The 22,937-nt window shown below is 41.0% G+C and overlaps 1 protein-coding gene across 6 annotated transcripts in view; it reads left to right on the plus strand.

Annotated features, from left to right (window-relative positions):
- kcnma1a (potassium large conductance calcium-activated channel, subfamily M, alpha member 1a) overlaps positions 1–22,937 on the plus strand; it is a 787,618-nt gene that overhangs the window by 641,914 nt on the left and 122,767 nt on the right. For all 6 annotated transcript variants that reach the window (XM_068020590.1, XM_068020585.1, XM_068020588.1 and 3 more), the window contains 2 exons: positions 284–370; positions 5,279–5,355. In XM_068020590.1, coding sequence (XP_067876691.1) covers positions 284–370; positions 5,279–5,355 — 164 coding nt within the window. The remainder of the gene's footprint in view (positions 1–283; positions 371–5,278; positions 5,356–22,937) is intronic.

Raw genomic sequence — 22,937 nt, forward strand, 5'->3', positions numbered from 1 at the left:
ATTTAAGGTGTATGTTTCTTAAGCAGATGGTGCTTTGCTTACAATGCATCTTAATATTGTGGGTCTAATAAACAAGCTCCTTTCAGTCATTAATTGAATCATTTACAGTCATCTGTTGGAGTGTATACAGCTACTGAAATATAAGTGTAGTTCATATGAGAGTGATTTCCATTGCAGCGGGGGATGCTTGAACCATTCCCCTTTGATTCATGTGCGATTGAGACAATGCTTTTCTCCAGCAGCAGCTAACAGAAATTTGGTGTTTTGTGTTTTCACTGAGTAGCATATTAATCAATCCTGGGAACCACATCAAGATCCATGAAGGCACATTGGGATTCTTCATTGCAAATGATGCCAAAGAAGTAAAAAGGTAGTTGTTTGATTTGATCCATGGGAATTGAAAGTAATTCTAATCTGTTCCCAATGGTATAATATGCCAAATAATAAACACTCCCATATCTTTACTTTTATTTGGAGGGGTGGGAAGGAGGAATTTTGCTTTTCCTGCTGAGACATCAGAACAAGCCTGAGAATATATATCATTATTTGTAATCCAGCAATGCAACTCACCTTAAACGCTAACATAGCTTTTTAATAACTGTTGATGACCATTTTTTAAGCATGTGTACAGTTTGGTGTTATTTCCAAAATGTTCTTCAACATTGAGATTGTAAAAGTCTCAATCGATTTGTGAGCCCTCTAAACTTCTGGGAGCGTTGTAGCTCTCCCAGAAAGCAAGAGAGCCAAGTTCAACTCTCCATTCTGTGTTGCTCAGATATCATTCAACTCACTGTGTAATCTCTCTTTGACCAACCAGCACCTTCAGTTTTGGGAGGCGGGGAACATGTTGCTGGATATAATCCCGTGCTATGGAAGTGTATCCCTAGTCAGCTGATCACAGAGTGCCATTGATTGCTGTTGTGGAGTACACTACACGGCCCAGAGTCCCCTGCATTTCTGGCTTGTATTGCAAGTGTGACAATTAGTGCCAGTCAGAGAAAGGGTGAGATTATGTAGATCTTTAAAAACCAAAGGGTTTTCCTTCTAAAACAACAAATATTAATATCAGAAAAGCAATTGACATAATTGAACAATTAAGGAAGGGTTGCAATTGAATTCATGCAACAAATGATACTGAAGCTTTGAGAAGTCTTCAGCTGTCCACCCAGTGTCAGCATTAAAAACCCCTTAGTCATTTATACCATGGTCCAGATACAGAGCAAAGCTGACTCTACTCAAGCCCAATAATGTGAATTGTTTTTCAATGCCAGTGAGCAGAGAAATGAATCCTGGTTAGGGAAAGACTGGGAGAGAAGTGACTATTTTCCACGTGCCTCCCGCCCCCACCCCTCAAAAGGCAAAAAGTTATATTTTTTCCAGAAATGTCCGAATGCTCATTTATGCCTGCTTATTAATCTCTCGCAAAAGATTTGGTAAGAATCTGCTCACCCACTGAGCTGGACTTAATTCTTTGGTGCAGCAGCTAAACTATTTAGCCATGAAATGATCATGTTCAATATTGATTTTGCTGCAATCTTTAAACTGGTTCAGTGTTGGTGGGGGAAGGCTAATTGGAGTGTAGGTTCTACTGGAGACTGAGCAGCAACCCTATGAGCTACCACTGAGTCCTCTAAAAATTTTCCTGGATTGTGCCCACCTGCACATTAAACAGCTGAGAGTCACTTCATTCATGGACGTTTTAGACAGATAAGCAGTAATTGATTTCTTTTTAAATCCCAATGTGCTGCTCAACAGTATATCTTACTCTGGTGGGAATTCATAGATTTCAAGGTTTGGTTGGTGAAATAAATCGTTAACATTACAACAAAGGCCTGAACTAACCAAGCAATTGATTTGAACATAATTTTCAATGTGATTTAGAGAAAGGTGAATTTTTTAAAAACCTGATTCTGTTTCAATCTTTGTTTCTGACTTACAAGCATAGAACAAATCCCTCTAGTCTTTTAAGATCCAGAAATGGTCATGTCATTGAATCAGATTGTACAAAATTTGCGTCTCAGCTTAAATTCTTATTTTAACTCACTCAAAACCCATTCATTTTACGCAGAGTTAATATCGGGCCATAATTTCTAATAGGAATTGGATTAATGCCTCTGGTTGTTACTCAACTAGTTATGTGCCCATTAAACCATGAGAGGTGCCAAATGAGCTTTGCTGAAGGCAAGACCTGATTGGCCAGACTTCTGCCAGCGAGCTAAATGAAATGCGAAACTCATCCAACGGGAAACTGAAGCAATTAGCATTTCTCTTGGTTGCCGTTAAAATAAACAAAAAAAAACGAGACTAACACCTCTGATTCTAAAAGCAGGAAATATCTCAAGTTCCTCAGCCGTTATCTCAGAGTGTTCCCTACTGCGTCAGCCTGAATGTCCCCCTAACAGCCACCCCCCAGATTTACTGAGTTGAACCTACCAAATTCATGTCAGTTAGTCCTGGTTTGTGTGTAGTTTAGTCCTGTGGACTTGTGCCCACTTGGAACTGGGTCAGAAGCAGCCAACGATCACTTTGTTCGGTTGCTGTAACTTGTAGGATCTTTTGCTCCCCAACTGTTAACTTTCCTTTCTACTGTTTCCATCAATGCCCTTTGAAGCCTCTGAGACTGAGTGTTTTGGGTTCAAGCTGAGAGGTAGGGATGGCAAAGAAAGGACCTTCAATACTGAAATCCAATATCCTGTGGTCCAGCCAGCAGAATTAGACATAAGGGGTAATACCTGTCTATTGCATAATTACCCCTCTGGTGTGTGCTGTGCCAGTACCCCACTGAAGACCAGAGATTCTGATTTCATGGGGAAGCCTTTCCAGATCCTTTTTAATGGGACTTGATTTTATGTGAAGAATTACATTTTTAATTATAAGTTATTTTGTTAAATGGAAATGTTTCTTTGGGTCTGCTTGAAATACACAAAATTAAACATAAATTTTTTTAACTTAAATGTTAATATTGGAGAATATCCAGAGAATGGAAGAAGGATGCTGGATTAAGCCTTTTCTGGGAACTTGGGGTGAAAGAACTTCTCTCTCCACAGACTCTCAGAGTTCTACATGAAGTCATCCTGGATAGTTACAGCATGGCCTGCAGTACAGAACTGCTACAAATTATCACTGAATTGGTAATCTTACTGAGATTGGCCATACAACTGGCTGATATGGGAAAATGAACAATTCACAATGGTTCAGCGAGGGTTTTAACATTGGAATTACATCACAGCAGCATAATAGAGAGACCTTTACTATGCATTTACTCTCACTGGGTGAGAAATGTGCCCCATTCCTTACCTCTGATAACACATAACAGGAACTTGCATTTATATAATGCCTTTAACATAGTAAAACGTCCCAATGTGCTTCACAGGAGCTTTCAGACAAAATGTGACATCGAGCCACATAAAATAATAAGACAGATGACCAAAAACTTGGTCAAAGCGGTGATGTTTTAAGAAGCATCTTAAAGGAGGATAGAGAGGTACATTCACCAAAACTGTACTTATTAATAAACAGAGCCATGGGGATCTGGTTAGTGTCATACATTTTCATCTCTGATGTCTGCGTTCAATTCCAGCAAGATGAGAATGAAAGCCGCCTCTTGTTCTATGTGGTGACTTCAGGCAGTCATAATTTGGTTCCTAGTTAACATGGGCCCGCAGTAGAATACAGCAACTAATTCGGTACAAGTACCAATCTTTACAAGGCCACAATTATGGCTACTGTTGGACATATCAGCCCTGCATCTCAATGGTGCTGGAGAAAGTGTTCCACTATAACGTTTGGAGTTAAACATGTTTAGGCAGAGTCACTTAAAATTCTCAATTTTAACAATCTCATTCTTATTTTCAAATGCTTCCATGGCCTTGCCACTCCCTATCTCTGTAACCTCCTCTAGCCCTACAACCCTCTGAGATGACTGCACTCTTCCATTTCTGCTGTCTTGCACATCCCCCATTTTAAGCGTTCCATTGTTGACGGCTGTGCTTTCAGCTGCCTATGTCCTAAATATTAGAATATCCTTCCTAAACCCCTCTGCCCCTCTACCTCTCTGTCCTCCTTCAAATCACTCCTTAAAACCTACCTTGTTGACCAAGTCTTTGATCAACTGTTCAAATATCTCCTTATGTGGCTCGGTATCAAATTTTGCTTGATAATTCTCCTGTGACGTGCCTTGGGATGTCTTACTACATTAAAGGTGCTATATAAATGCAAGTTGTTATTTAAGTAGAGAGAGCTTCACTCTGCAACTACAGTTGGCCTGTTTAATACTGAAATTGGGCGCCAGGTTCACTGCATTTAGTATCCCACACACTGATGAGCAGAAAAATTCTGCAAAAAGCATTTTAGGAGAGGAACAAGGATGATGGAAGCCTTAGGGCTGCAACTTAATGCAAAGAGACACTCCAAACTGAATTTGTCATTGGAGAAGTAAGTAAGTTCAGAAAGGATCCAGATCTTTAATTGCTGATGGCCATGGATAATGTAGATGTAAGCAGGTTATTTAACTTGGACGGTGAGCACAGAACTACAGGAAATGAGAACAGAATTAACAAGCCTCAGGCAGGACGAGAGTGTTCTTTCCCCACAAAGTAGTGTGCATATTGGAACAGACTCTTAGCAAAAGCAGTTCAGGCTGTGCTGATTAACTCTTTTAAGAGGAGCAGCTACATATCTAGTTAAAGGTAGAACTGAAGATCATAATGATATGTGCAGACAGAGATGATCAATGACTTTCAGAAACACAATGGTTCTTGTGACACGGATGCCATGGAAACATCATTGGTTGGAGGCAGCTGGTCAGGATTGAATAATGGGCCTTGTTAGGATAGATTGATATTCTGGAGTTTCAGTCAATTACCTTAGGGGGTCAGGGAGAAATTTCACACAACTTTTCCTCAGGAGATTAAATATGTTGGGTAGAGTCCACGATAGCACAGAGTGCATGGCTGTGGAAGTAGTGGGATTGATGAGGCAAATGGCCTTTTCTGTTTCTGTGTGTTCTAGAATATATTTTTACTTCAACTGGAACAAAATGCCACCCCATTCCCCCTGAACAATCATACTGTACCTTACTCAGGAATTTGCCACTTAAATTCTGGCCTTTTGCCACTCCAAATTTACACGTCATGTAAAGATTGGCTTTTTAAGATATTACACAGTTTTTCTCAATCAGAATATGTCATTTTTGGAGATTCATAAAAAATGTGGCATTGTCGCCTGAGCAAAAAGCATCTGTCTATTAAATGGTCATTCTTGCACTTTATTGCTTCAGGGCATTTTTCTACTGCAAAGCTTGTCACGATGACATCACAGATACAAAAAGGATTAAGAAATGTGGCTGTAAACGACGTAAGTAATAATTTCATCATCCTTCCATCAGTATCTTGTTATTACTGATTATAATTTTAAACCAATATACACTTTGAATGCATTAAAATGTTAAGGTTCTTGTGCCAACAGTATGTTGATATTGTGGAGGGCATGCTGGACATCAAATGTTTTCTGTTATTAGCTTGTCACTGACAATCGGAGGCGGGATTACAGTATAGTAGTTAAACCTCCATTTACTCACCCGATAGACATTGTATAAAAACAACACACTATAAATGCCTGCTATCCAACAGCAACACACTCATTTTAAACAGTTTTCAAGTGTACAGGTATACATTTTATTGCAGCTCCACCATTAATTATAGCCCCTATTTGGCAGAATTTGGTTCAACAGCCATAAAGTTTGTTACAGAATATAAACCTTTTACATAAGATGTGGACGGAGATCAGTGTGTGTGAAAACCCAACTCTTAATTACTGTAAGTCAACCCTTTTTGCTGCAATGTGGTTTTCAGACTTCTGTAAACAGTGAAATTATCATTTTAAGGCAAAACATAATCAATGCTTTTAGTTGTAATGTGCATTGGAATGGACATTGGTTTCCACGTACAATTTTTGAAGGGAGGAACTCACCATTTTAAGATTTCCCTCCATGCCATTTACTTTCTGCAGCCGATAGGGTGGGCTAATAACCTGCTCCAGCGCTATCCTAAAGTCGGCCAACCAAATGAGCTGAAGAGTGGCTGTGGGATAGCTCTTTGACTTATCTTCCCACTTACCCAATGGTATAGTGCCCAGCCTCTGTTGAGCACCTGCCTGTGGCAATGTGGCTGTGCCACCAATGCCCTTCACCAACTCTTTAACCTAATCGAATAATGAAGGCAAGAGAAATTAAAAGGAGAGCAATATTTTTCAAGCTATATGAAAGGAAGTTTAATTACCTGAAAGGAAGGCAGGTTTAGATTAACATTATGCCATTAATACATAATGGGAAATCTGGGAAAATTAATGAATGCTGCAGATTGGGGAGCGAAAAATAATTAGCATTAATGTGATTAAGCTGCACACAAAAAATTAGAAATATACTTAGAGAATAACGGCGTGCCTAAAATGAGGAGTCCAAATTTCAGTCTATTAATGATGTGATGTAGAACAGATGTATAAATAAAATGACATGATTAGTGAGGCTGAAGAAAGAGCTTGTCAGAACTAAACTGCCGTTGTTTGAAAACTCTAGAGGTAATGCTGCAAGTCAGCTGGAAAAACAAAGACAAATCCTTGCCAAATGCATTGTATTTCACAGCCCATAATGGTGGAGCATGCAATATGCAATACTTGAGTACAGTACCAGAAATGCAAAGGTTTTTTTTTGGTAAGGGCACACATCTTAGTAGTTGCTGTCACATTTAGAATGGGATTCCAGCAGATTTATCATTATATTGGCATTAGTCATGTCACATTGTTAACATATACCTGACCTACTTAGCCACTTGTCCAAACCTTTTAGGCCCATTATTAATAATTTAAACAAAAAAACTTGCTGCATCCACAGAGGTCAAGAATAATTAAAGTGAGTAGCTTTATCTTTTTTTAAAAAGAAAAGCTGGCTGCTTGAAAGCGCAACAAAAATTCAGCTTAAAAGTATCATTATTTTTTCATTGTAATCTAAATTATTCAAAGAATGGTCCAGAATTTACAAAGAAAATTTCTTCTTGGCAGTGGGGGAGGGAGGAAGTTCAATAACCGTTTCAGTTTTTTTTGAAGAATTGTTCAGGATGATTTGTTAGAGAAAATGTGCTAAAAGTTTGATGTATATCTGTATTTCTTCTGTATGTATGAACTTTTTCTTAAGCATTCACCCCTTCTAGGTTTGTCTCACTGTTGTAGAAAATGTAATGGGGAAAAGAGAAAACACAAAGCACAGTTACATATAGATCTTTTTCCGTGGAACTCAGACACATGAGAATCCATGTATGAAATGATTGCAAGTACCTTTTGATGATTGATGTATTTTTAATTTATTTTTCTCCCTGCTGCCCTGGAACATGAAACTCTGTAATTTAACTGCACACTGGTAGTGATCTATTGTGAGTAAAAATGGGTTCCCTGTTGCCCAGAGTGCGATCCAACCTGTCTACCTTAAGCAAGAGATTTTTATGTTGCATGTGTAGCAGTTACATCATACGTACACATCATCTTCAGCACTGCCCACAGATCACTTTGAATCTGTAGAAAATACAGCAGACCAGTAGCAAGATGTCAACGTAAAAAAAGTGATTCAGTTAAAGGAAAGGGAGTGAGTGGAAGTGAGCTGGAGTCAAGTGCCCCTTTTATTGGCTGGACATAGCAGAACAAAGAAAGATAAAATGAACATTGCATTCATTCCAAAGCCTTCTTGCAAAGTTTCCAACTTTTTACTTGAGAATTCTCTTTAAAAGAGAATGGTGACCATGCTGCCATTTTTGTCACCAGGAGGTTCTTGCAGCTCTCTTTAAGCACCATGAGAAGTGGACAGTACAGGTAGCCTCAGACATGGGGCAAAAGCAACTGCCCTCTCCCTCTTGAGACTTTGGTTAGACTGCAGGTTTGAGAATCTTAGCATTGGCAGAGCAGAGAGTGTGGCGTAGGTGTCGAGGGCTGTCTGCATTATTGTTGTAATGCAGAAAGGTCGGACATTCCCGTTGCATGGCACTGGGTAAAGCCTATGGCCAGTATAGCACTAAGTGGTGCAGGTGACAAGGTCCCAGATTTTGTCATCTTAGTTAGCTGATCTCACCCAAGGCAGTAGTTGGAATGCTGCAGTCAGTACTGATAGCCCCAGGCTAGGGAGGGGAAACAGCAGTCAAGGTTCCTGCTTCTAGCTGCAAATCCTTGACCTTTCCTACCTGATAGAAAGTATGCATGTATAGCCATCATATGAGGATTACCCCATGTAGTTGAATAGTCTATCAGTTTTCATTAGTGAGGCCAATTGATACCTGTGGAATTATCCCTTGCATAAAGGAAAACCTTCAGGAGTGGAAGGAGGAACATTTTTGAAGAAAGCTGTCTAGGATATTTAAAGAAGGCTAAGATCTGCCAAAAGGAATGTTTTGTTCGTGCATTTTATTTTTCAATCATTTTGACAAATGTTTAAATCCAGTATCAGCAGATAGTAGAGATACGTCTCACTTGGTTCTACATCAATAATCGAGATCAAACTGTCTAATCCAATACCAGATTTTATAAGTGAGCAAAAGAAACAACAATTTTTAATCTTTATTTGATAAAAGTACAGCCCATGACCCTGACACCTAACATCGTCCTCCAATTATAGAAAAATGGAGATGGTAAACCTGTGAAAAGGCATTTATTATTATACTGTGAAGATAATATGGGTACTCCCACCTTTTTGAGAGTGCTCTCAATCTTCGGTTTAATGTTGCTGCTGTATTTTCACTAACCTGACCATCTTCTATGGGAAGTCCCACAAACTGGGAAATTATCAGGAGAAAAAGTTTATTAACCACCAGTCAAAATAATCATCTTGTTCTTTTGTTATTATCCCACAATTTCTCATTTCATTTTTCTTTTCTATGGGAATAATCATCAATAGTTATCGAATTGAAATGAATTTGTCACCATTTCAATTCTTCTTGGTAGTTGGGCCCTTTTTTACTCACTACCCGTGACTGGACTCTGACAGCTTCCACATTTTGCTGAGCTTGGTGCTCTGTGATGTGCATCCACTAGATGTCCTCAGAGACCTTCTCTTACTTCCTCCTTTGGTCTCCAACAGTGCGTGGTATTTTAGGTCCTCAAATGATTTTTTCTAAAAATCATTTTTTTTCTAAAAATGGCAGTATAAACATGTTTTTGCAAGGAATCCATATAGCAGTTTGTGTGTCAAGTTAGTGGACACGTCCTTCGTGTGTAGAACTACATGCATCTCATCAACAACTAACATTTTCCAACATGTCATTGTCTGAAAGTGCTATTACTGTTTGCGTTTTATTTCCACAATGAATGCAATGTATTTATTACAGCATGGATTTTTTGAGAATCAAGCTAGACTGTTAATGTTTATGAATGCTTCAATCTTAATAACCTTTTTTGAATTTTGTTCGTTACTTTTTTCATTATTGCCAAGGTTGAAGTCTGTTATTTTTATCAGCATGCCGTTATTTCGGTAGTTCTGCATGGACTCAAATAGTTTCCTCAAGTCTTCCTTTTTTTAAACAAAAAATAGGTATCTGCATGTCTTCTACACAATTCCCCCGTTGATTGGGAAGAATAATTTGGCTCAAGTATTTGGTTTCATTTCAAGAAACAAGATCAAAAAATGGTTAGTCTCCCTCAAGATTCCATTCCTTTTAAAGACTTGTCGGACTCAATTAATGTCACACTGAAAAGATTGGCATCTTTCAAAGGAAGACAAGAGGCCGATGCTGCCCAGCATCAGCAGCATTTATTAGGCTTTGATGCTACTTTCTTCATTGAAATACCAGTGCGAACCAAGTAGCCTTGTTATGTGCATTGAACAGGCTTAATGCTGCATGATATGATCATTCTTTTCTCAGCTAGCGGATAACCCAAAAAAAATCCTGCTGAAAATTAAGTGTTTTGCAACTAACCGCTGTAAAGATTGCAGAGAAATGGGGATGCTACTGAAGATGCCTCTCATTCATCACCCTCCAGTGCCGTTTTTTTCCTCGATCATAGCGTGACCCTTGCTTGGCCAGTAATTTTGATATAAATGGCCTTAGGTCAGTGCTTGACTCAGTCGAGAGCTTTAAACATGTCCTTCACGTGGCATAATGGCTTGTTCATCCAAGGCTGATTTTGTTTTACTTGATATACGAAACTTAAATTATTCCTCATTACCAGTACATTAGGTTTATTATCAAATAATATGGTTTTATATTATTTATATTACAAATTCATTAAACAAGTGGATCAGTTAGCACAATAACCATTTCAGCATCATGTGTGCTTGAAAGAATTGGACCTGTATTTTATGTGCTACCTACATTTTGACATGCTCATTAGCACAGTTGTAATTACAAGGAAAATGTTAATTGTACCAAATTCGTGCCAGCGCCACGTGCTTGTGCAAAAACAATGGAGAGTGGCGAAAAGATCACTAAAATACAATTCCATTTCTGTCAATTGCCTGCTTTGGCTAAATTGTTTTAAAAGGGATATGATGAACAGGTCTACAATTGAAATTTTCACCAACTTCTTGTGTTCCTGTTGAACAGAATCCTGTGTGGCACTAACTTGAAAACATCTAAGAATGTTAATTATATATTCAAAGTTATCTGTTGAAATCTTTTGAACTTTTAAAGATGACGTTCTTATCACTACTTTCATGAAACAGCTCTTCTTCCTTGTCAAGCCTGCTTACGTTACTAAGGCCTGTATTATATCCCTTGTTAATTCCTTCCAACTGCCAAACTGAGTAACCTTGCCATTAACCTGCTCCTCTTCCTCTCCTTCCATCGAAAACATGATTATAGCCAAGATGTCCATCTACAAGAGAATGAAACTCGCATGTTGTTTTGATTGCGGACGCTGTGAGCGTGACTGCACTTGCATGTCAGACAGTGTACATAGTAACTTGGACACCCTTGAGAGAACCTTCCCACTTTCTTCTGTCTCTGTTAATGATTGCTCCACCAGTTTACGTGCCTGTAAGTTTAACACCATGCTGTTCCATGTCAGTCGTATGTGGGGTCGTCCCTTCTGTGTTGTATTCTGTGGTCCAGTAAGTTGTACTTTAGCCGCCACTGCTGCCGTGTTCATTGAGCTTCCTAGTGACAAAGTTGGCTATGTGTGCTTCGCTAGAACTTGGGTCTGTGGATTAGCATGGGAGACCCACAGTGCAGCTTTGATGTGGATGTTGTTGGTACGGTGTGGTATTGAAATTATTCCATGTCTCTAAATGTCATTCTGGATAAACTATGGAGAAGTGACTTCATTAAAGTTAAAGTGCATGACTGGAGTGGGGGCGGAGGGTGGGTGAGGCCGAATATCTTGGGTTTAGCTGGTTTATTTCGAATTATTGCTGTGTTTTAAGTTTTTAAGTGTTCTTTCATTTTCTTTTTCTGTCACAAGTACAAAATACCCACAGTTACATTAGCCCAAAGCAGTGTTACGGCATAACAGACTTGAACATCCCATTCCGTATGCTTGTTTCTAAGAGCCACAGCATTCAACATCATTCCACTTTCCTATTGGTGGGGCAACCTCTAGTGGAACTAATCTCCAGATTAGTGATCTGTTGGTAAATACGGAACCACTTCCATTATATAAACATTATATTACTATGATTCTGGAATTAACCCACTAAATAGCAAAAGCATCCTAAAGATTATTTAGGGGTGGGGAAGGGATTTAAAACTCTTTCAAACCAGTGACAAACACTGACATCGTGTGTCCATAATTCGAATTTAAATGCCATGCCAGGTATCCCTCAGTTTTGAGGCAGCCATTAGATCCCCTACCCTGGAACTTTAACTAGTTTTAGTGTGTTTGCAACGCTGCAGAAATTGGGAATTTAAATATCTGAGGCTGCTCTGTTGCTGGGTGGCAGGGCCCCTTTAAGAAGCAGTAATTCTGTCATCTTATTTCACAGTACAATATTCTGTTAAAACCAGAAGGTCACATTTAGTTTGAATCAGGTTGCTCTCAATTAAGCCAAGTCTCCCAGCAATCTCACTTGGCTCTGCCTGGAGTTAATTCACAGTTTGAAATTACCAGCCTGACACCGCCGTGTTTTACTCAGGGCAAAAAGTTGCAAAAGATCTTAATCTAGCTGCTCACAAAAGAGAGACTCCAATTGCATTGTGTTGCGTCCAACTTAAAATTGTTATTGGGCGGTGAGGATGTTTACTTCAGCTTCGAGCTGGAGCAAGCCACCTCTGAACCTGCAAAGCAGATTCCAGCTGTAGTCTAAACAGAGCTGAGCAGTGGCGATTAATACGACAGTTATATCTGCACATTTTGTATTGGTGACAGGAAACAATGCAAAGATGTGCAGTATAACTCACTGTGTCAGTCACTGAAATTGAATTTAGGTAAATGATAAGTGATGTGAAATAACTTGTAGCACATGTATCCCTTTGACTTTATGTTGCCTGCAGCATTGTGGAAACTGGTGTCAAGTTAAGTTTAAAACATACTCGGGCCTCCATTGTATTCTTTAAATATAGGTTTTAACATTTTTAATTTTAGCAGACTGTTTGCGAATATTAAAATGTAACCAGTGTTTGGATGCCATTGAACAGAGCTCTCCACTGGCAACTTTTCTTTACTAGAGTATAACTCAGATCTGTCAGCTCTGTATCGCCGTGAGAAGATAGCAATCTGAAACCCCAATGCTCTAAACATCTACTGATGTCAAACCACATTCCTGTACAACAGCTTGCATTTATATAGCACCATTAATGTAGACAAGTGTCCCAAGATACTTCACAGCAGCATGAGGAAAACAGACATTGAAATAAAAGAGGACATATCATGATTGGTGACCAAATGCTTCATCAAAGAGGTGTGTTTTACAGAGTGTCTTAATGTAGGAGAGGGACATGGAGAGGCGGAGAAGCTTTAAGGGGGAATGCCAGAGAACGGAAGTAACAGCTGCCAAAGTTGGAGTGAAGGGGGAGAGAGAAAGGATACACAAGAAAATGGAGTGGTAGGAATGGAGGGTTCTGAAGGGGGTTGTGGAGCTGAGGAGGTTACAGAGATCAGGATGGGTGAGGCCGTGGGCGGATTACAATACAATATTGAGAATATTAAATTTTAGCACGTGGGAACTTGGGTACAGTGTGTATGTAAGGGAGGATAGAGTTGATGATGAGCAGGGATTGCTGTGCGTGAAGATCTGGGCAGCAATTATTGCTAAGCTAAAGTTTTTGGAGGATGGTGGATGACAGGCTTTCTGGAAGAGATACCATTAAAGGAATCGAGTCTGGAGGTAACAAAGTCATGAATGAGCCCTTCAGTGGATGATGGGGTGTCAACTATCAGTCTCAATTTGCATTCTTTTAAGCAAGTACCAGTCTCAAACCACTATTCAGATAGTGGTCTCAAATCAGGACTTTTTAAACAGTTACCAACCTCAAATTGTACCCCTTTACGCAGATACCATATCCTTTGAAACATATAACCCTAAACCCCAATTCTCTAAATAGGTACCAGTTTCAAACTGTGGCTTGTGCCTGCTGATGGTAAATATCTAGGATGAAATCTCCTATGCTATTTTTAACAAGATGTTTTAGTTGTGAACTTGTTACTTTTCTGTCCATTTTAGTTGGACTGCATGGTGCAAATTGTTTTTGTTTACACCTCGTTATTGAGGAACTGCAAAAATTCCTGCATTCAATGGGAATCATCCCAATTGCTTGACTGATGAACAGTTGCTGGATATTGTAAATCCAGTAGGAGCAAAGCACACACACAAAAAAAATCAGCCTAGTTCAGAGCCTGTTTAACTGAAATAGTTCATGAATCAAGAGGGAAAGAAAGGACAGTGAGTGGTGAGATTTAGATTTTCATTAAATTAATATGAGCAGATGTGAAATGTTGACTATTTGACAATTAGAAATGGCAGCAGTGGGGGATGGAATCAAAGAGAGGTCAAATGTACAGATCACATTTCCTTTCTTACATTCTTCAGCTGCTCTGACAATCAGCTTGAATTAGTGTCAGTTCAGCTATGATGCTTTTTGCCCTTTGTCTTTCACTGTGGTACTAGATTGCTTCCCTAGATACTCATTAAAACCCATTATATCATTACTTGGCTTGGTTTCGGTGTGGACCCCAGTAATGTTAGCACACTCCATGGTTTTGTCAGACAATTTTCTTTCATTACAACACAATTTTGATATTTCAGTAAGATCACATAGCTGGTTCCACAAATTGGCAAATGCAATAATTACTTTGGACGTTTCCTGGCCCATCCTCCATGTGCATGCTGCGTTTCAAAGGGACGTCAAAGGATCCACGTATTGAAATCTAGACTCTCGACACTTTGGATTGCGCTTGTACCAATAATCTTTTTCCGCAAAGGAAGCCAGAATGCCAAGCGAACAAAAAGCTGCTCAGGCTCCATACTTGTGTGTTGTAATGTTTCATACCAAGTACATCAAGCACATGGGAAGAGCCACAATTTAAGCAACTAATTTAGAAAGCTTGAGATATACTTGTTTTTTTTCATTGCCTTTCCCCTGAGTTGTCAAGCGTTCCCCAAGCAAAGCTGTATTTTAGCTTACAAAAACTGGTATCTGTTTCAAGAGGGATTTCTTCCTTGTATTTACAGCAAATACAATCACACATCTTAGTGACATTTAAAGAAAAGCTTGTGTGTTTACACTGCAGTCCTGGTCCAGAGGACCTGGGCGTTTTGCAAACAGGATTGTTGACGATACGTAGAGGCAGCTGGGAGCTGATATTTGCAAAAATAGAGAGGGAGCAGAGTGGCAGTTGGAATGTATGAAAGCAAAATGTGGAAAAATGAACCACGGAAATAAAAGCTGCACCTAAATTCTTAAACTGCGGTGCACGTTTCTCTGCATAACTCAACCTAATTAAGTAAGGGCCAAAGTTCAGTTTGTCAAAATCCTCCTGAGTATAGTCTCTTCCGGCTGCTGATGTGAGTGGGAAAAGTCAGCATGAGTCTGAAGTGCCTTTCCCTGTTTCACGCTTGCACTGCTGTTCTATTGCTCAGATCGCAGATCCTAAACCAATTGTACAAAGATGGAATGTCTGAGGCTTAATTTTTCATTGGTATCCAACTCACCTTTGCCCTTCATAAACATTCAGAGTTCCCTGGTCTGCACCTTTACTGCCACAAAATGCTAGCCACCCATCACCAGCCCAACTGCCCCCCACCCCACAAATGTACACAGGGTCCACTGGCTCTCCACATTACAACAATTTGGCTTTTAACATTTTAAGATCCTTACTTTTGCTTTCAAATCCCTCCATGGCCTCACCCTCCACCCCACTCCTCCCAACTTCCACTTTGGTGATACCAGTTTGCTCTTTGTTTCACACACTCTTCACTCAACTGTCATGTTAGATATTTATCCTTCACACAAAGGGTAGTGGAAATCTGCAGCTCTCTCCTCCCAAACGCTGTTGAGGCTAGGTCAATTTGAAAATTTCAAGACTAAAATTGATAGGTATTTGTTAGGCAAGGGTATTATGGGATGCAGAAGCACCATGGGCAGATGGAGTGAAGATACAGAGCAGCCATGATTTAATTGAATGTCAGAACAGGCTTGAATCGCCTAGTCATGTTCCAACATTACTATATTCCTATCACTGGCTGCTCTTGCACCTATTACTCCCTTGCTGTTCTGAGAATCTCAACCCAAATTCCAAATTCTTCTGCCTTGCCACTTCTGGATCTTTCTACAATAACCTTTCAAAGGCCTCCAAAAAGCCCTTCTGTTGGACTCTGCTGAGCTCCCCTCAACACCCCCCCCCCCCCCCCCCCCCACCCACCAACATAAGTTCTCTTATTTCCATTATTATCTTCTCTTCAGTGTTTTATCTTTTTCTGCCATAAGTCACACTGAGACAGCTTGTTATATGTGATGTGCACGATGAAAGTTGTTGTGGGGGAAAATACACTTGTGTGTTCAGGATCACTACCTGCCTGTTTGCATGGAAATGTCTGGAAATGTTTAAGATCAAAAAAGTTAGAAAGTCCATTTTTAAAATAGGCATTATTTTTTCCACATGCTTCTGCACACTATGATGGTTCTTAAATGTTGAGGTTTGTAATTAATTTTCAGCAGCTGCAGCAAAGAACCAACTCCCTGCCCCTCTCCTATCCTGTTTACCAGCTGATTTGGGACATGGCAACCTGTGCTATAGGATAGTAAGTTTGCACCTACTATACCCCACAAAATGAGTTGGTGTTCAAAGCTGAGCTTCTAGAGACAAGAGAGAGCAAATTATAGACATTACTCCATAGAAGGAGGCAATTCAGCTTATTGGACCTGTTCTGGAACCTATCAGAGGTAACTCCTCCAGTCCCATTTCTCAGCCTTTTTCTTTCGTTTCTTGATTTTTTCCTTCTTTGGATGAAGTGCAGAATAGAGGCAAAGTGCTTCTTTCCTAAAAGATTGAGGAGTAATGAGCAGTCGAGGCTCCTGTTTCACTCTTGATTACACAGCACTATTGGCCTAGGCCTAGCAGTAGATTAGCAGCCTGCATCCTCTACTCACATCTTTTTTGTTGAGGTAGTATGCTAAAAAGGGGAGAAAAATAATTCCAAAATCAGAAATTGAAACAAACTAGGGTTATACACATAAGAACATGCATAGTTTAATGCCAAGAGACTAGAGAACAATCACACCGATAAACACTAGAGCAGAATAGAGCAATATAATATTGATCCCCATACTCTGAGCCAGTAGGTGCTCAGACAATTCTTGGAATTTCCCTGTTGGAATGGGAGAAAATAAAACTATATGATAAGGCCATTGGAAGTCTAGAATTCACTCTTCCAGAAGGCTGTGGATGCTGGGACAAGTGGAGATTTCAAAATTGAGATGAATAGATTTTTGTTGGGTAAGGGTATCAAGGGATATGGAGCAAAGTTGGAAAGTTGAGTTGTTATGGATCAATCATGATCTCATTGAATGGCAGAGCAGGCTTGAAGGGCTGAATGGCCTAATTCTGTTCGTTAAGTTCCTGTTTTGTAACAAGTTCAATTGGGCACTTCCTGCTGGTTGGTTAAGAGTAACTCTGGGAGATGGTTGGCCATCCACCTTCTCTGCCAGAGTTGGTTCTTGGCTCAGCAAGAGCAGCAGAAGAACGTTTGTTAAATAGAGAGGTCCATGACTGGAATTTTAAGAACAGTAAAACCATAGCCAAATAAAATCAATTTATGAAATCACAACGTGAATAGATAGTTGCTGTCAATGACTCTTGAAGTGGAGCAACAATATCTAATCCTATCTACATGTTACCAAAGGGATTGATGAGCTGTAATCAACTTTTACGTGGGATCACAGAGAGGGAATTTATATTTGATTTAAAATAAGATAAAAGTGATGAAAAGGACTACTAACAGTGAAGACATGGTACTGAGCTTCCAATAATGCACTCCTGTTGTGTACACGTCATGTTCCATGTGCAGAACTGAAGTGTTATTATTCCTGTTACTTATGAATACTGACTCAGTTTACAGAGTTGCTGTGTACCATTTCCATCTACCACTGTTGTATATGAGATCCTACCCAGCAGAGTTACAGTATACTGTACCCAGCCTCATCTACTGTTCAATTGAAGCCTTCAAAAGGGAATTGGACAGTTATATGAAAAGGAAGAATGTGCAGGGTTTTGGGGAGAAGGCAGGGAAATGGAACTGAGGGAAATGCTCTTTCAGAGAGAGAGTGCGGACATGATGGGCCGAATGGCCTCCTGCACTGTAACAATTCTGTGATACTGTGTGTATGTCCTCACAATGTGTCAGTCCCATTCATCGCTATTGCATAGGTACCTTTACCCAGTACATTTATAGGTTACCATTTCCATTCACTGAAGTTATTCAGGAATCCTGTTCCAAGTAGATGATTATGGAGTACCGTTTCCGTCCACTCTTAAAGACCCTGATTGAAGCACAGTCTGAGCCAAGTAGAGCAGTACTTGGCTGATTGGTTATGTCTTTATCGGGATTGGACTGCATGAAGCTGGGGTGAGCTCGTCTTGATGTTAGACTAACTGCCAAAGCTTTATTTTAATTTTATTCAATATGACTTTTATTCTATTTTTGTTAGCTTTTGCAGCACTGAAAAGCACAATCATTACATGGGGATTAAACAATATGACATTTTCTATAAACTTCTAATATACACCATCATCCTAGCACCGCTGTTTAAAATCATAAGAACATAAGAAATAAGAGCAGGAGTAGGCCATTCGGCCCCTCAAGCCCATTCTGCCATTTAATAAGTTCATGGCTGATCTGATTGTGGCCTTAACTCCACATTCCTACCCGCCCCCCCTTAACCCTTGACTCCCTTGTAGATCAAAAATCTGTCTAACCCAGCCTTGAATATATTTAATGACCCAGCCTCTACTGCTGTCTGGGGAACAGAATTCCAAAGATTAACGACCCTCTGAGAGAAGAAATTCCTCCTCATCTCCCCCTTAAAAGGGACAGCCCTTAATTTGAAACTGTGCCCCCAGTCTTACGAGGGGAAACATCCTCTGAGCATCTACGCAGTCAAGTCCCCTCAGAAGCTTCTATGTTTCAATAAGTTCTCTGGCTCCACTAGTTTACCTGGTAAATCAATGAGCTACATAGATCAGGTAGGTCTCGCTCTGTTCTCTGGTCTATTTCTGAGTTGCTTGATCTCAGCCCAGGCAGCAATTGGAATGCTGCGATTGCTTTACTAATCCTCAATGCCCTTTGGTTAGGGAGAACGGAATATGCCAAGGTCCCCAGTTTCAGTCAGTATTTACCAATCCCCTTTTCTTGTGCTCTTGGGATGTAGGTGTCACTGGCAAAGTTGCCATTTATTGCCCATCTCTATTTGCCCTGAGATAACACAAGAAATAGAAGCAGGAGTAGACCATGTGGCCCGTTGAGCCTGCTCCACCACTCAATACGATCGTGGCTGATCCGAGGCTTCAACTCCATGTTCCTGCCCACTTGCCATATCCCTTGATTCCTTAAGAGACCAAAAATCTGTCTGTCCCAGCTTTAAATGTATTCAACGATGGAGCATCCACAATCCTCTGGGGTAGAGAATTCCAAAGATTCACAACCCTTTGAGTGAAGCAATTTCTCCTCATCTCAGTCCTAAATAATCAGCCCCTTAGACTGCGCCCCATGTTTTAGATTCCCCTACCAGTGGAAACAATCTCTCAGTGTGCACCCTATCCAGCCCCTTCAGAATCTTGAATGTTTCAATGAGATTGTCTCTCATTCTTCTAAACTCCAGAGAATATAGAGTCGTACAGCATAGAAACAGGCCCTTCGGCCCACCGTGTCCATGCCGACCATAATGCCTATCTATACTAATCCCACCTGCCTGCATTAATTCCATATCTCTCTATGCCTTGCTCATTCAAGTACCTGTCCAGATGCCTCTTAAATGTCGCTACTGTTCCTGACTCCACCACCTCCTCAGGCAGCTCATTCCAGATACCCAGTATTCTTTGTGTGAAAAATTTACCCCTTTGATCTCCTTTAAACCTCCTCCCCCTCACCTTAAATCTATGCCCTCTAGTTTTAGTCACCCCTACCATGGGAAACAGACTCTGGCTATCTACTCTATCCATGCCTCTCATAATTTTATATACCTCTATCATGTCCCCTCTCAACCTCCTTCGCTCCAGGGAAAACAGACACAGCCTATCCAATCTCTCTTTATAACTCAAGCCCTCCAAACCAGGCAACATCTTTGTGAATCTTTTCTGCACCCTCTCTAGCTTAATCACATCTTTCCTGTAGTGCGGCGACCAGAACTGCACACAGTACTCCAAATGCGGCCTAACCAACGTTATGTACAACTGTAACATGACATCCCAACTCTTGTACTCAGTGCCTTGGCCGATGAAGGCAAGCATGCCATACGCCTTCACCACCCTGTCTACCCGTGTTGCCACTTTCTCTCTGCTCAAGAACACTCCCAAGGGCCCTGCCATTCACTGTATATGTCCTGCCCTGGTTTAACTTCCCAAAATGCATCACTTCACACTTGTCTGTGTTAAATTCCATTTGCCACTCCCTTGCCCACTTTCCCAGTTGATCTATATCATGTTGTAACCTTAGACAACCTTCTTCACTGTCCACTATATCACCAATTTTGGTGTCATCTGCAAACTTACTAATCGTGCCCCCTACATTCACATCCAAGTCATTAATATATATGACAAACAACAGAGGGCCCAGCACCGATCCCTGAGGCACACCACTGGTCACCGGCCTCCAATCTGAAAAACAACCCTCCACTACCACCCTCTGCTTCCTATCACCAAGCCAATTTTGTATCCAATTTGCTAACTCACCCTGGATCCCATGTGTTCAAACCTTCTGGATCAGCCTACCATGCAGGACCTTGTCAAAGGCCTTGCTAAAGTCCATGTAGGCAACGTCCATCACCCTGCCCTCATCAATCTCTTGGTCACCTCCTCGAAAAACTCAATCAAATTTGTGAGACATGATTTCCCACGCACAAAGCCATGCTGACTATCCCTAATTAGACGGTGCCTTTCCAGATGCATATAAATCCTGTCTCTCAGAATCCCTTCCAATAACTTTCCCACCACTGATGTAAGACTCACCAGTCTGTAGTTCCCTGGCTTTCTGCTCTTAAATAAAGGCACAACATTAGCTATCCTCTAATGGTATCTCACCCGTGGCTAACGATGATACAAAAATCTCTGCCAGGGTCCCAGATATCTCCTCCCTTGCTTCCCATAACATCCTAGGATGCACCTGGTCAGGCCCTGGGGATTTATCCACCTTAATGCGCTTCAAAACCTCCAACACCACCTCCTTTGTAATGTTGATATGCTCCAGGATATCGGTGTTCCCTCCCTTGAACTCACCAGCATCCATGACGTTCTCCATGGTAAATACAGACGAGAAATATTCATTTAAGACTGCGCCCATTTCCCGTGGCTCCACACATAGATTACCACACTGATCCTTAAGGGGACCTAATCTCTCCCTAGCTACCCTTTTACTCTTAATATACTTATGGAATCTTTTAGGATTCTCCTTTATCTTATCTGCCAGGGAAATCTCATGGCCCCTTTTCGCCCTCCTAATTTCCTTCTTAAGTGTAGTCCTACATCCTCTATACTCCTCGAGGGACTCACTCGATCCCAGCTGCCTATACCTGACATATGCCTCCTTCTTTGTCCTGACCAGACCCTCAATATCCCTCGTCAACCAAGGTTTCCTAAACTTGCCAGCCTTGCCCTTCCTTTTAACAGGAACATGCCGGCCCTGAACTCTTCCTATCTCACTTTTAAAAGCCTCCCACATGCCAGATATCCCTTTACTTGTAAACAGCCTCTCCCATTCAGCTTTTGAGAGTTCCTGTCTGATGCCATCGAAATTAGCCTTCCCCCAATTTAGGACTTCAACCTGAGGACCAGTCCTATCCTTTTCCATAACTATCTTGAAGCTAATGGAGTTATGGTCACTGGTCCCAAAGTGCTCCCATAGTTCCAATTTACTCAGCCACTCATCATAGGACAACCCCCTCATCCCAGGGACCAATTTAATGAACCTTCACTGTACTGCCTCCAATGCAGGTATATTCTTTCCTAAATGTGGAGCCCAAAACTTCGCACACTACTCCAGATGTGGTCTCACCCAAACCCTGTATAGTGGTACTGGGCTTCCTTCTAGAAGTTTGATATAACTGAGTTGCTTGCTCGATCATTTCAGAGGGCAGTTAAGAGTCAACCACGTAATATAGGGATGTAGTCACATGTAGGCCAGATGGAGTAAGGACAGCAGGTTTCCTTCCCTTTGATAAGCTAATTGACGAGCCTATTGCCAGTTTTAGGGCCTCCCTGCCTAGTTTGTCAGAAACAGGGTAGAGCATGTGCTGTGTATGTTCCGCTCAGTTTTTCCTGTGGTACCATGGCCTATCCAGCAGTCCTTAAAGGGATCACTGGAGGCTGCTGATGGAAAGGTAAATTTACTGTTTTGTTTTACACGCCTCAACGTTGAGCCAGGAGGAGCAGCAATACTTTCAGCTCGTTCTCTGCCACCCAACCCACCCCCCTGGCCTTCACTCATAGAGTCATACAGCACAGAGACAGGCTCACCGTGTCCGCGCCAGCCATCAAGCCTATCTATTCTAATCCCATTTTCCAGCACTTGGCCCGTAGCCTTGTATGCTATGGTGTTTCAAGTGCTCATCTAAATACATATTAAATGTTGTGAGGGTTCCTGCCTCTACCACCCCTTCAGGCAGTGTATTCCAGATTCCCACCACCCTCTGGGTGAAATTTTTTTTCCTTAAATCCCCTCTAAACTTCCTGCCCATTACCTTAAATCTATGCCCCCTGGTTATTGACACCTCCGCTAAGGGAAAAAGTTTCTTCCTAACTATCCTATCTATGCCCCTCATAATTTTGTATACCTCAATCAGGCCAATCCTCGCCTATCCAGTCTCGCTTCATAGCTGAAATGCTTCAGCCCAGGCAACATCCTGGTGAATCTCCTCTCACCCTCTCCAGTGCAATCACATCCTTCCTATAGTGTGGTGACCAGAACTGTCCACAGTACTCCAGCTGTGGCCTAACTAGCGTCTTATACAGCTCCATCATAACCTCCCTGCTCTTATATTCTATGCCTCGATTAATAAAGGCAAATATCCCATATGCCTTCCTAACCACCTATCTACCTGTGCTGCTGTCTTCAGTGATCTATGGACAAGTACACCAAGGTCCCTCTGTACTTCCTAGGGTCCTTCCATCCTTTATATATTCCCTTGCCTTGTTAGTCCTCCCAAAATGCATCACCTCACGCTTCTCAGGATTAAATTCCATTTGCCCCTGCTCCGCCCATCTTACCAGCCCATCTATATCAAAGAACAGTACAGCACAGGAACAGGCCATTCGGCCCTCCA

Source organism: Heterodontus francisci, chromosome 42, assembly GCF_036365525.1.
Source record: "Heterodontus francisci isolate sHetFra1 chromosome 42, sHetFra1.hap1, whole genome shotgun sequence".
NCBI lineage: Eukaryota > Metazoa > Chordata > Chondrichthyes > Heterodontiformes > Heterodontidae > Heterodontus > Heterodontus francisci.